This window comes from Nicotiana tabacum, chromosome 19, assembly GCF_000715075.1.
Source record: "Nicotiana tabacum cultivar K326 chromosome 19, ASM71507v2, whole genome shotgun sequence".
NCBI lineage: Eukaryota > Viridiplantae > Streptophyta > Magnoliopsida > Solanales > Solanaceae > Nicotiana > Nicotiana tabacum.
The window spans coordinates 115,601,796-115,616,831 of NC_134098.1; the positions used below are offsets into that span (position 1 = coordinate 115,601,796).

At 38.8% G+C, this 15,036-nt stretch overlaps 2 protein-coding genes across 3 annotated transcripts; one reads left to right on the forward strand and one right to left on the reverse strand.

Annotated features, from left to right (window-relative positions):
• The first annotated feature begins 6,626 nt into the window (after positions 1-6,626).
• On the forward strand, positions 6,627-7,908 carry LOC107830916 (DNA damage-repair/toleration protein DRT102). The gene has a single exon (XM_016658600.2). The coding sequence runs from the start codon at positions 6,797-6,799 to the stop codon at positions 7,733-7,735; it is 939 nt and encodes a 312-aa protein (XP_016514086.1). The 5' UTR covers positions 6,627-6,796; the 3' UTR covers positions 7,736-7,908.
• A 402-nt stretch (positions 7,909-8,310) lies between these two features.
• LOC107830915 (zeta-carotene desaturase, chloroplastic/chromoplastic) lies at positions 8,311-14,909 on the reverse strand. 2 transcript variants are annotated; one of them, XR_012702909.1, is made up of 14 exons: positions 14,242-14,909; positions 13,045-13,169; positions 12,757-12,891; positions 12,403-12,475; positions 12,181-12,254; positions 11,702-11,806; positions 11,338-11,582; positions 11,099-11,186; positions 10,912-10,954; positions 10,656-10,812; positions 10,418-10,546; positions 10,150-10,292; positions 9,268-9,472; positions 8,311-8,741 (listed from the first exon to the last, which is right to left on the reverse strand). XR_012702909.1 is itself a non-coding variant. In XM_016658599.2 (14 exons), the coding sequence occupies exons 1-14, from the start codon at positions 14,426-14,428 to the stop codon at positions 8,574-8,576; spliced, it is 1,767 nt and encodes a 588-aa protein (XP_016514085.1). In that variant the 5' UTR covers positions 14,429-14,909; the 3' UTR covers positions 8,311-8,573. The 2 variants fall into 2 exon arrangements, 1 of the variants encoding a protein (XP_016514085.1); XM_016658599.2 differs by having other exon boundaries at positions 9,268-9,432; positions 10,220-10,292.
• Positions 14,910-15,036: the final 127 nt, after the last annotated feature.

Here is a 15,036-nt window from a genome sequence, read left to right on the forward strand (position 1 = left end):
GTCCTTCTCCGATATCCCCTCACACAAAGATATGTTTCCCAAAGAAGTTTGGGGATATGAGTAAGTTTTTCTAACATTTGGGGGATGGAATAAGATAGTTGGAAAATATGTTGTATGAATCGAATTATCATTAATATGATCCTCGCTTAGAAGATAATTCAAGTCAAATGCCAGAAGCATTTGCTGATCCAAAATTAAATATCATATTTCAGCTACAAATGCTCCTATTAAAATTAAAGTCCCTGAAGAATAAAGTTTACTGTACGCATGAAGCGTGGTAGACCAATCGATTCCAAAGGTAACAATCCTTGAAAAGAATAGGAGCAAATGATCAAAATGATCATAATAAGGAGAAAATAAGCTCTGGAAGAGCCCACGACATAATATTTCATGAAACTCCAGAAGAAGTTCAGGTACCTGAAAATAAAGAAAGTGATGAGACCTCAACAAGTTATGTCGTTTGCGAACTGATACGAAATGATCGTCGACGATATATTTGATACATAAAATAACTGTAAAGCATAACTTGAGCAGTAAATGAGGGAACGGGGTTATAATACTCAAAATGATCGGCTGGGTCATTACATACCCGATGTACTCACAAGCAAAAAAGAGGTACAAAGGATAAGAGGTAGAGTAGCAGCTTTTGGGATATTTATATCCAAATCTTCAGAAAAATGCTTTAATTCTTTTCAATATTGAATAAGCAAAATCAATTTGAATGGACCGACGAATGTTAACAAGCTTTGAAGAATTTGATGACGTACTTCTCAAAACCAATCAAACCAAGGGATGGAGAAAGATTACTTGTTTACCTAGCTGTATCAGAGGTGGTAGTAAGCGCGGTGCTGGTGCGTGAAGACAAGGGTAAGAAATCTCCAATTTATTATATTAGCAAATCCTTATTAGCTGCCGAGACACAATATCCTCATTTAGAGAAACTTGCATTAGCATTGATAATGACATCAAGAAAGTTACAACCCTATTTTCAATGTTACCCTATTTCTGTTATAACTGCTTTCCTACTAAACTATTTAACTCCCCGGCAACGGCGCCAAAAATTGATCCATGTCCAATCTGCACTCAATAGTGAGTGGAAACGGTCATTGGAAGAATAGTACCCAACAAGAGTCGGGGTCGATTTTCACAGGGAGTTACTAGGGGTGTTAGGAGTATACACTTGACGAAAGCAAAAGGAATAACTAAATTGCACTTCCGCAAAAGGTTTTGATTTCTAATTCTAATTTTACTCTAACAATTATAAGCTAATAAAAGAAACTAGAAGTGAATCAGTGTTTTGAGTGTTTTTCCAAATAATTAAAAAGCCTAGGGATGTGGCCATCACCTAGGTGTTCGCCTAATGGATAAAATACGTTACTACTTGTTTTATTGATTGGAGTGTATTATGGCTCTCAACTCTACGTTACCCACTCAATACCTCTCAGTCAAAGAGTGATTTTGCCCAATTTGGCTTTCTCAAGTCCAAATGGGTATCAAACAAAATAGTTGATATGAGCTCAAGTCGGGTTCTCACTATATCTAATTTGAACCCTTTAATTAGGCTAATCAAACCCTCAATTAGCCCAATTCCTTGTTAGCCAAGTTATCCTAGACTAGGTCCCTCTTTCTCAAGTAGAGACTATGTCAAAAAGGTATGGATCAATGTTTGCAATCATTAATTCTAAAATTGAAGCATAAACTAAGCTAAATAATGAACACCCAATCATAAACAAGCATTAAATTAAGTACCCATAAGGTTTACACACTAGGGTTGGGTCACAACCCTAGTAAAAGTTTAGCTGCTCATAGTAGGAATTGAAGAAAATAAATAAGAAATGCTAAATAAACTCATAATCTAAGATTAAAATGATAAAATATAATGTTTAAACATTAAAATAATCACAAACTTCCTAAAATGGAAAAATGTAACGGCTACAGTAGCTCAAACATCGAAACTTGACCTAAAAATGTGAAACTCGTCTATTTATAGTGGCCCAAAATTCGCTGACAAAAATGCCCCTCAGGAGGTTTTGCGGCCGCACAATTCCATGTGCGGTCCGCAGATATCTTCAGTTGGCAGGAGCTTGGATTCTGCAGCCGCACATTTCTGGTTTGCAGCTACGAAGCATCTTCTGCAGCCGCACAATTCTTGTGCGGTCCGCACTTCAGCAAGGCTTCAGGACATGGTCTATTGCACACTCTCTGAACTTTGAATCATTTGTCAGTGTAGACCCTGTTCTGCGGCCGCACATTGGCCAAATTCCTGCTAGGCTCTTTCACTTGATTTGCGGCCTTCTGCGGACCGTACTTCTTTAGTTCTGCGTCCTTTCTTGCCTTGTGATTCGGAACACTCCTTTTGGAGTCAGAATTCATCATGGGAGGCCAAACTTCCAACATTCCTGTAATTTCCACACTTTCATTAGTTTCACGAACATAAATCAACACTTTCGGACTAAACAAAAGCAAAACAGTGCTAATAAGTAGTCAAAATCCCCACTTATCAACTCCTAAAACTTAAGTCTTTGCTTGTCCTCAAGCAAATAAATTAGTTCCCACCTTCTAGAGTTAATGGTCATTTCGGCGATTCAAAGGCGAGCCATTCACACATCCGTTGGGACCAAACATTACCCACACTATTCATGCATTATCAACAAGGTGGCAAGTCAAATATTCATGCACATATAGTTCTAATGTGACATTTGAGCTTCAAGAATTGACTTTACTCATCAAGGACTCTTGTTCTATCATGTAGGTCATGGTGGACTCCAAACTCTTCCTCCTCTACTTTCCATTTGCCAAGCTCACTTAAGAAATTAGCACTCAGCCTTAAGATTCATGAAAGGTTCACTCATCTCTCACAAGAGAATGTCAGAAGTACAACTTCAAGTACCATAGGCTTTCCCCTCATGTAGATCGCCACTAATATAAGCTCACTCGGTTTGAAATCAAGTAGGATTTCTTTCGGGTTGTAATGAAGGCTTCTAGATTAGGGTAGGATACCATATGGGTAAGTGGTTACACCTTTCCTTAAGCTTAAGTGGTTACACCTTTCCTTAAGCACTCCACACTTTCATTTCTCGGCTCACAATTGCCAATTCTTAGAGGCATTTTCTTTTCATTGGGGATTAGAGAGACTTAAAAACACCCTTTCTTGTTCATTTAGCTCTTTTTCTCCCTTTTTGATTGCTCGTGCTAGGGATCATTACCTCTTTTTGAATCCATCAACCCTTCCACTTATTCATGTTTTGCATTTTTCTTTTGGTTCTTTTCTTTTCTTGCCTTCTCTTTTCATAGAGATAATTTCTTTTCTCTTTTTGTGCCTTGATACCTTTTTCAAATTCCTCATCTCTCCCCAAAACTTATGTTTTAAGCCACTTGTTTCACAAGAGTGTTAAGGAATGTATGGGTGCCAAGAGAGGGTCACGACAAAACGGGTAAAGGCTTATAACATGGTTATCAAATGAGAAAGTCTAGAGGCTCTCTTGGGAATATAAAACTCAAACGGATTGTCATGCCATCCATCATTACCACTATTATTACCTAAACACAAAAATATCGGCAATAGAAAGCTCAAACGGGCCAATGAAAGCCTACAATCACTTCTCAAACCAAGAAAAACTTAGGATATTGCCTTGAAACACATTCAGGGGGCAAGTTCTAGACACTTCATATAAATACTTGAACTAGCAACAATTTATCTCACCCTCACGCAACTAGATTGTAAAAGAGGATAGAGTCGAGAGCCTACTATGACCAGAGACGGAGCCTCATCAACCGCCATCAACCCAGCTGCCTTTGGGGCATCGATGATTTTCTTCACTCGGGCCACCAGTATGGACCCATCATTTTCTTCTTCTTCTTCTTCTTCTTCTTCTTCTTCTTCTTCTTCTTCTTCTTCTTCTTCTTCTTCTTCTTCGTCTTCATCCCTTAGACACCGAACTGATTCTTCGGTCAAAAGGATGGTATTCTTCCTCGGCTTATGAGCCGTCCTTGTCTTAAATTTTGGATACTCGAAAGTAGAAGCCCTTTTTCTCTTGTTGTCCTTCACCAGTTTCGGAACCGGGGCTGAAGTCTCTTCCTTGACGGACGGGGGCCTCATAACCACATCTTTGCCCAAGCCTACACACAAGAAAATTGGTTAAGTATAAAAAAGACATTTTGTTCGAATCATCGAAGACATGGGAAAGAGGCTTACCATGAGTTTTAGCCTCCCATCGGCCCTTTGATAAGTCGCGCCACGAGCGCTCAGCATATGTGGAGGTCGAAGATAGGTCCCGTACCCAGCTCTCAAGGTTAGGAATAGCACCGGGCATCCAAGCAACCGCTACATCACGGAAAAGGATATCAGTGAGAAAGCAACGAAGGAGAAAAACAATAGGAGCTAACGGTAGAATTATACTTACGCTTCATGTTCCATTCCTCGGAAAATAGCATCTTCTCGGCCGGGATTAGGTTGGAAGTCTTCACTCGAACGAACCTGCTCATCCAGCCTCGGTCCTTGTCCTCGTATATGCTCGATAACAACACTTTGTTAGCCCGGCACTGGAGTTTTATTAACCCACCTCGATAGAGGCGGGGGCTGTACAATCTAATGAGGTGGTTGAGGGTGAAAGACATCCCCTCGACTTTGTTCACAAAGAAGCGGATCAGAATAATGATCCGCCAAAAAGAAGGATGGATTTGGCCTAGGATTATTTGGTATTGGCGGCAAAAATCGATGACAACTGGGTCGAGTGGGCCCAACGTGAAAGGGTAAGTATAAATACTTAAAAACCCTTTCACATGAGTAGTAATATCTTCTTCGGGAGCCGGGATTATCACTACTTTATTCTCTCAGTTGCAATCTTTCCTCAACTATTTAAGATGTCCCTCGGTTATCGAGAACATATACCTCGATACCGACTCGCATCGACCGGGAACCGGCGAGGCTTTGTCGATCTTAAAATCAGAGGTAAGGACACACCCCCGGGGAACACACTCCTCAGGTCGTGGCTCCACCGGTGTTTTATCGCCGGCGGGCCGCGAAAAAGAAGCTTTTTCTTTTTGAGGAACAGTTTTTGACGTTTTTGCCATTTGGATTTGAAGATTGAAGATAGAGGAAGATGACAAGATTTAGTGTTCTGATGAGGGATTTTGCAGTGAAAATCGCAGATTTACATATGAAGAACTCAGAAGATGTGAAAAAAGAACTTAGAAAATTTGGAAATTGGAGATGTAAAAGTAAAAAATGGTAATGAGAGGAGCTATTAATAGGGTTGACAATGACGGTTCAATATCAGCAATGGCCGACCATCGTCTGACACGCATTTAATGCCTTGGTAACTGAACCGACGGGACATCTATCACGTACGTCATGGTCGGTCTCGATGCAAATGTCAGTGTATATCTAGTCATACCGTTGGAAAATCATGTCGTTTCTCGCTACATTCTTCCCGAGAAACGAGAGGACTATCTGTATACGGTCAAAACTGGTTTCGACCTTCGTATGATTAGTCAAGATTGAAACATAATGGACCAAAGGTCATCTTCATAATATCGAGATGAGATCTGAATCCAGGTTACCAAGCTCAAATTTATGGGACCGATCAAATATCGAGCTCGAAGACATTACCGAGCTTGAGTCCAAATCGAACTATGAAGTGAAGCGATGTCATCAAGCCTAAGAGTCAGAGACTAACCAATATCAAGCCCGATTCGATACCGAGTCCCGAGTCAATATCGAGCTCTAAATCTGGAAATCGACCAATACCAAATCCGACCAAGATCTATCCAAGAGACAAGAGCCGATACAGCCGCACTAAGGGAGAGAATCTCGACGGGAATTAGAGAAAAACTAATCTATCATGGGATCCCTATTATGTATTTTTAATTATATCTAAAGTAGAATCCCTCCACTATAAGAGGGATAACTACTATTTCTGTAAGGGGATCGAACATTAAGGCATTCATACACTCTCATATTATTGATATTCACAGAGAAAAACATATTGATATTCATATAGAGATTATTTTTTTTTTGGGTTTTGTATATTGATTCGTCTTGCTTGTTCATAAACCGTTTTTCACTCGATTCGGTTTGTATTTCATTCTTTATACAGTCAATACTCAACATATTTTTACTTACTTTTCGATTTGTGCCAAGTTATACCACGTATCCTTAGAACTATATATAAATTCAACTCTATCCGTTTTTCGGGTAAACAATATTATCGCTGCCAAAAATATCGACCAAAGAATTTGTATAGGACTACAGGATAGATTCCATGATTGACTAAAAATTAGCAGAAAAAACACGCAGAACTAATAGCATTTTCTAGAAAAATACAGAAGATATTTTCTAAGCAAAAGATATTTTCAAGTGACATTTGCTAGAGTACACTTGTTTTCTTTATTTTAGTTTAATGGAAGTTATTTATTTTCGAGGAAAAAAAAGAGATTTTCTTCGTTTCCCATTTTCCTATTTCTAAAAAAGAAAGTTAACATTTTTCTTCTTAACTATTAATTTCTTGATATTTTTATTTTTGTACATAATATATACTCCATTAATATACAAAAAATAGCTACAGTATTATTTGTTAGAGCGACTATAAATAGTAGTTTAACTACCCATCGTAACCCACAAAATCCGCTGTCGTATTAAAATGCCAATTCTTAATTACCTAAATCACGTGGAATCAAATTTTCCATCGTGTGATCACATGCTAAACAAATCACTAAAGCAGTATTAATAATTCCAATACATATATTCACAGTAGCTCAGCTCATAGCAAGTCAAATCAGTTCTCCCAAATCTCCAATGGCTCATGATTCAACCAAACGACCCTTGAAAATCATCGCCGGCGCCGATTCATTCGGCTGCAACCTCAAAGACACCTTACTCTCTCAACTCCGCGCTCTCAACATCGACGTCGAAGACCTCGGCACCGACAAATACTACTCCGTCGGCGAAGAAATCGGTCGCCGAGTTAGCCAAGCCGCTAATAATAACCCCGCCGTCGAGACACGTGGACTCGTCGCCTGTGGTACCGGCGTCGGAGTCGCCATCTTCGCAAACAAATTCCCCGGCGTTTATGCCGCCACGTGTCTCAACCTCGATGAAGCGCGGAATGCTCGTTCCATCAATAATTGCAACGTTCTCGCCGTCTCCGGCATGAATACTACGCCGGAAGTGGCTGCCGAAGTTCTCAAGACGTTTCTAGAAACACCCTTTAGGTCTCCCTGCCCGGCTTCTGGATCAAACCCATGGCCTGACGAAATTGATCAATTCTTGGAAAATTCGGTTACTGAAATGTCAAAGATAGGAACTTTGGGGCCTAAATTGGAAAATGGGGAAAGGGGGGAATCTGGGACTTGTAATCTTTGTTCATTGGTAAAGGACAGAGAGTTTAAGCCAGTGGAAATAATGCCAGGTGGGTCAATGACAATAGTGAGGGAGAGTCCTACTTCAGCTTTTGTGAAGTTCACTGCAGGGAGTGTTGAGCCAGCTCATCATCATACATTTGGGCATGATCTTGTGGTGTTAAAGGGGAGTAAAAGGGTGTGGAATTTGAGTAAAGGGAAGAAATATGATTTGGGTGTTGGGGATTATTTGTTTACTCCAGCTGGAGATGTGCATAGGGTGAAGTATTTGGAGGACACGGAGTTCTTTCTCAAGTGGGAGGGGCAGTGGGATTTGGTCTTTGATGAGGATCATGCTGCTGCCAATGCTGCAATTGATAAGGAAAAGGAGAGTTGATTGAGTTCTTTGTTGCAATGTTTTACTAGATGTGTGCTGTTTTGGTATGTCAATGTACTAGGGTCGATTTCCTTCCTTAAAATAAGTTAGTTGTGGTCTTTGACAGTTGTGTTTAATCTTGTATTGTTTGCTGTTCCGTTGTCATCTTTAAATAAACATGGCATTTGGTGTTAGGAGACTGTTTCTTTGTAAATTATGTTCCTGAATTTCATTTCCTCTTCTTTTTACTTCTCCTTGAGATGTGGTATATCTAAACTTCATAGCAAATTTTTATAAAAAAAAAGTACAGCTTCACCCCTTTCTCTAAAAAGAGCCTCAAGTTCTATCCATCCCAACACGATTGCATCCATCCATCTCTTCTCTGGCTTCCTTCACTTAACTGTTCACTTTCATTATCTTCTCTGTCTCATAAAAGAAAAACAACTATAACACGTATTAACTGATACTTTCTGGGCAAGGGATACAAAGTATTCATCCTTGCCTCCAACCTCCTCTCTCTATCATGTCCGATCCGTGTTAGTTATAACTAAGTAATAAAAATAAAATTTCATAAAAGTAGAAGGCTCATAGTATCAGGGGTTATAAAGTTCTTCTCAATGAATGATGAGCAATACGATCCATTTCACTAAACCTGAAGGGTGGCAGAATAGATACATCACTATGAAGATTTACTAATATTACATACAACATATTTTAACCTTTTGATTTCCATCTTGTGAACTCAAAATTTAGAAGAACTCTTCCTTACGCAATGCCTAACTGAGTTATGTTTGTATCTGCTTCTCGGATTAACAAAGTGGGGGGTGCTCTTCAGTATTCATTGGATGATTTCCAGTCATCAGACAAGACTCAACTCATCAGATACTGATACACCTTCAGAGATCTCGTTTGACTCAGCAGCAGCAATCTTTTTCCGCAACACCACCAGCTTCTCGCCAGCATCACATACGTATGCAGATGCTTGCCTACCTGAAAGAGTTGCCCCTTCCATGCTATCTATGTAGTCCTGAGTAAAACAGGCATTTTCACACAAGATGGAAGTTAACCAATGTGCTGTATCCTCAGCAAAACGAAATTATCGCAGGTTGTATTGCATACTTGGCTGCAGCTCATTGTTAAATTTCACATAAGACATATTTGTACTATTTGTTGCCGTTGCTATCATCGTGTAAAAAGGTCCTGATCCAATAGCTTAAAGTTTCAAAGCCTCTAAACTGTCATTAGTTACATATGATCTCTTCTTTTTACAACAATCAAGACCAAGAAGTTTCTTGTAATACTTTCTCAAAGAGAGACCATTTCAATCAGACTCAGATACTATCAATGCATAACCCGTAAAGAATATACACTTCTATAGACATAATACGATTTTCAGCCATCCACCTCTTTTTTCTGGTAAATATTGGCCAAACAGATATTAAACTTGGCCTAAATCTTACTATCACTAAGATAAACTTTTTTCTTTGAGTAGAAGCATCACATGTTTAATACACGGATCAAAGTATTAAGAGTACTGGATAAAAGCAGACTACCTGTTTTGTATATGAGCCAGCAAGAAAGAAATTTTCCACTGGAGTCTTCTGATCAGGTCTGAATGGGTCTTTACCAGGTCCTTCACGATATAGGGATTGCCCAATTTTCACAACTGATGACCAGGTAACCTCAAGACCTTGGGAAGAAGGAAATAGTGCCAAAACCTGAAACCAATATACATTAAGGAGCCATTTGATTCACATCCTAGTTATGCAAGTGTTACAATGCAGAACACTTACTTTAAGGGAACTTTTGTCGTTAAATAGCTTAATCCCCGTACTGCTAATACACGCATTCTTACTAAATATTCTTCCCCCATAAAATTATACATAGTTCTCATATAACTTAACGCACGCATTCTTACTAAATATTCTTTCCCCCATAAAATTATACATAGTTCTCATATAACTTAACGCATATATTATTCAATACGGCTAACCAAATGTTACATTAGTTATGCGAAAATTATTTTCTCTAATGCAGTCAACCAAATGCTACACTCTTTTTGAAAACCAAAGAAGTTCGCAAGGGCCAATGGCGCATAGTTTGAAACTCGGTGGATAATGGGCCTGCCCCTCTACCTATCTCCACTAGAATACCAAGCTTTTGTTTGCAGTAGGTTTTAAACCCGTAATGTGCGCCTAACACACATAACACGTGTTGCGCTCTTACCACTAGACCAAACCCCAGGCCCTTGCAGATTACTCTGCAGATTACTCGGTTATTATGTATATATCATTTCCTGTTAAGTAAAATCATGTTCTAGATTGATTTGTTTTCCGGCTTAAGGATGCAATTTACGACATGTAGTTTGGATGATCTCTCTCCATCTAAGTAAATACCTTTTTCCCTGGCATAGTTTGATACCTTCTATCATTCACTAACCCACAAGAAAATGTGGAACCAAGGTTTTCGAGGAAAACAAAAGGCACGTACAAGAAGCCAAATTACCTGCTTTGACACTCTTTTTATGATTTCATCATTTAGTAGAGGCATGTAAGGGTCACCAGGTGTAAGGACACATCTGAAGGCACCAAGATAGAGGAGAATAGATCAGAGAAGCTAACTAGAAGATTTTAATTTGATCAGGATATCTATTGAATTGCTGAGCAATTTTCAGATAGTAAAGATAAGAACGTAATTCCTTACTGAAGCAATGAGCCTTGGCCCTCAATGTAATAATCTTCAGGAGATGCCAATGCAAGGTCCGCAAAGCAAGAGAAATCTGCATCTGGTGTATACAGGAGATTGTCCAAACCTGTAGCGCGCTTCAATTGCCTGAATTACAGAGAGAATTCTTATCTAACACACAGATATAGTAGTTATTTCATCATAAAAAAATTTCATATTGAGGAAAATAGTTGCTTCTGAGCCACAAATGTAACACCTCGAACGCTCCAAGTCCTGCAACTCTGTAACCCAGCCATTGTATCGTAGTTGTACCGTAACAACAGGCACTCCAACCAATTTGTAAATGTTGTCAAAGAATTCCAATTCCCTCCACTTCTGAGGTACCAATCGTTTAATTCCAGGGACATCACATGCTGCAATTAGATATCAGCCAAAACATTTTCAGTTTCATGCTGTTGAAAAGGAGGAAAATGAGAGGAAAGTACACACTAATCATATTGTTGATTACCAACCAGCGACATAGGCATCAGCTTTTACAACTTTCTTCTGAGTGGCCTGCACATATGACACCATAGCAGTTGATGAACACATCCACACTTTAAAGCAGCATGAAGTATATGCATAAAAGAGCCTAACATTTGAACCTATTGAAAGGTATTCTTTTCAAAAGTGATAAATCAATTTAAAAAAAAGATTCACCTTTGACATGGCAAGCCCGCTGACATACATACTGCCATCAGAGGATGTCTCATAGAGTACCTGTCTGCACCCCCACCTCATGTGAAACCTGTTAACAGATAAAGATTCAAAATTGGTAGAGCATAACTAGTTCATTCAGGAGAAATTTTAAGCTTAAATCTGCTGGTTCACAATAAGAGCAATTCAAGGCCAAAATCTGCTAATCCACAGTGAGCAGCTGTTTCCATATTTGGTCTTACCTTCCCCCCTTATCCAAGATGTACTTCTTAATTGGACCACTCAAATAAACGTCCGGAGAACCTTTAAGCATGCGTAATAGGGAAGCCTCCGTTTTAGTGGCAAATAATGCAAATATAGTGAGCATACACCGAGCACTGATATTGTCACAGTCAATGAATCCAAGAGCATATGCGACAGGATCCCACATCCTCTGGATGCTAGCACGCGTCCCACCTTTAGACATAAACCACTCTGAAAAGCTTACCTGAAAGTTGAAACAGATATTATAAGGAACAAGTAGCTGGGAGAGGACACATCCTTGCAGAGAAACAGGCTATCTGACTTGTTGATGAGAAGGAAGAAGAAAAAAGAAATAACCCTTACACTATCTAGATCACGTATCTGCTGCAACGCGCCATCTGGATCAACTAAAGCCCGCACCACTGGACTAAGGGCAAGAGCTACAGCATTTCTAGCCTTATCATAAATCTGCATTTAAAGGCAGGAACACGTTATGGGTGATCACATTTAAGACGAGCAGTAATCAGGGTTTGCAACAACAGCAACACAGAAATGACAATAACTGATATTCTTCTCTCTTCTTTTTCCAAGGAAAACCACGAATTAATAATGGTAGACAGCCAGCCCGAAAATCACTATTACACCATTCGACGGTCTATGTAAGTGAACCGTTAAGAAGGAGTTGATGTAGGTGCAGCAATAAATGAAGCCAAGAGTCAAATGCCAAAGGCATGATCATTAACAGTGATCAAACCAAGGATCTATACTGGACATTTTTTATTTTAGTATAAGAGGTACCATGAACTGCAAAATCAATTACGAAGAGGGAACTAGCATGTTACCTTTAGCTGATTGGTAGACAAAAATGCATTAATTCCGTGTAGGGGTGCTCCAACTGGAAAGCGGAAATCAAGCTCTGCATTGAGGTATGGATGGCAAATTAGGTAGTAACAGACCATGTTAACTTTATATATTGGAAGACATGTTCCTCTAGGAGTCATTTGTGAAAGCATTTTAAAGTTCCACAAGATGAAATATTTTGTGTCACACAAATAAAATCATACCCCCTATTTCACCCCCTTTATTTACAAATGTGTGAGTATGGTCCTTCACTAGCAGATTTTTTTCAGCACCCACCTACATCAACCAGAAAAAGAGAAATAGAGTTACTTAAATGATAAACATGAACAGAAAAAAAAAACTATCAAAACTCCTTGGCACTTTAATATCCATTGTCCTACTTTCAGACGAAGTTTAATCTTAGGCATTTCTACTGGCATAAGTACTCAGCACAAACTTTGGTCTAAATTTTGCAAATGCACCTTAGCTATGAGTGAGCAGTAATGCAGTTCCATTGCATGCTCAACGATTCAGTAAGTAGAAATACAATATAACTATGAACGGAGAGCTCTGTGCACCTTTTTTAACAAACGGAACAAATTATTATAGCAACCAAAGAACACATGCAGTCCCATTTCAATGTGGTTTCCACGTCTATCAACAAAAGATCCCACTTTCCCACCAATAAAAGGCCTTGATTCATATATATCCACCTGAAAAAAAGTAGAATAAATAAAAATTCCAGGTCACAGGGAAAAACACAAAGACAAAGGCTGCTTTTTCATTTTTTGTTTTTCGGATAATAGTTCTGCTGCAGAGTAAACTGATTATAGCAATTTTTGGAAGGGGATGTTAGGCTTCGGAACCTCATGTCCTTGATCCAAGAGCTCCACAGCAGTTGACATGCCTGCAAGCCCAGCTCCAATAATAGCTACTTTCAGCTTTGGCCCCCGATAATGTTCAGGTTCAGGTGGAAATAGCCCTTTTGGAGCTGCAAGTTGAAAATTTGTTTCATTAGCAGTAGATTGACTTATATAACAGGAGATCGTCCTTCCTGGTCTCCAGACACTATACCGGAACTAATTTTACCTTTTTCAATATTTTAGTACAACAACTGTTTATCTTTAAGTTACAAAAAAAGTATATATTTCTGTCTAAAGAGAGAAGATTGAAATGATTGTGAAGTTTTTTAGTTTTCCAACGTTGCCTACGCTTTTGTTCCAATAATAGTGAAACGAACCAAAAAGGAAATAACATCCTGATATTCTTGACATATCCAGTCCTAGACTGATCCTGCGAAAGCAAGTACACAAAAGGGAATGAATTGTCTCAACCCTTTCATCTTTTAATCATTCCCGCCCCACCCTCTCCCCCTTCCCCAACCTCAAACACACACATCTTCACAGCTTAATTCAATCCAAAACTATTGTGGACCCTCTGACCTATGATTGCTCTTTTATTGGATTAATGGTTTGGATGTGATGCATTGGCACTATTTCCTTGCTAAACAAAACTTGACATGAAATGCAAGAAGCCCTAGTTTGCTAGTCATTATTCCTTTTAGAAGAAATCTATGATACAAAAGAATACAGGAAAGTACAAAGAACCATCAACCTCAAAGTGAGCTGACATCCTTAAAAATCCTATCGTCCACTAAAACTTCTGAATTTACAACACAGATAAATACCACCACCTTAAGTCAAATGTTCCAAGTTTAAAAGCAAGGCTCCAAGAGAAAACATAAATGTGCAATCAAGACATACACAAAACAGTTTTTTTAAAAAACAAACGGCTGATATCCAAAGCATCCAACAAAATACACACAAAAAAAAATATTAACCTCAAAGTTCGTGGCTTGGTACCCACAGAAATATTATCTTCCACCAAAATTAGAGAACAAAAGTCAAAGACAAAAGACACTTCCAACCGAGCTATACACATAGGAAAACACAATTACTTAACACCCTTTCACAATTCAGTTCAATATCTCAAACTATAGTCCAAGATTTCTTCGATACACAACATTGGATGAAAATTTAAATAGGGAAGTGGATAAACTTTACCATTAGTACTCATATCAGAGACCATGGAGTCCAAATCAGCACGAATAACTGACTTCCGGGTCACAAACCGGTTGGACAAACGGGGACCACGGAAAACCAAGAATCCAGCTGACCCATTTGGCAAAATATGTTTCTTTCCAGTAGCAGAAGTTGCAGGACAACAAAGATAAGCTGAAGAAGTAGCCATTGAATTGTGCTATATACAGCAAAAAGGAAAAAAAATGGAACCTTTTGTTGTCAAATGCCAAGAAAATGGAAGAGATGGGTAAAACAAGAAAGCATGAAGTGAAGGATAGAAAAACAAAACAAGAAGAAAAGGTATCTAAAGATTAGGAGATGCTATAAATGAGAAATTTGGCAGATGTAAGATGCCAAATAAAGGCCTTAATTGGTGCTAAGTTGTAGTTCAGTTAGGTGCCGAATGGGAATTGGGTTGTTTTTGGATTTGGCTTTTAGTGATGTGCGGTTGGTTATTGGATGAGACTAGAGAGTGAAAAGAGAGAGCAAGGTAATGGTGGTGTGTTGCCGCCACCACCACTACTAAAATATTAGTGCGCTTAAACAGAAAATAATTTGTCAGTCCATTAATAAGCGAAGCCAAACATTTAGTTTGGGACGGTTTACAAGGATAAGGTTGGTCAATCAAATGTCACTATAGTTATTTCATAGTACAAAATTTCTTCGAAGCAACTCAATCTTGTCAATATCAACTCGATGCTCTCCCTAAGTTAAATCTTGACATAGAATATTAAAAAATACAAATAAAAATAAAAATAACTTTTTAACCCCTAAGTT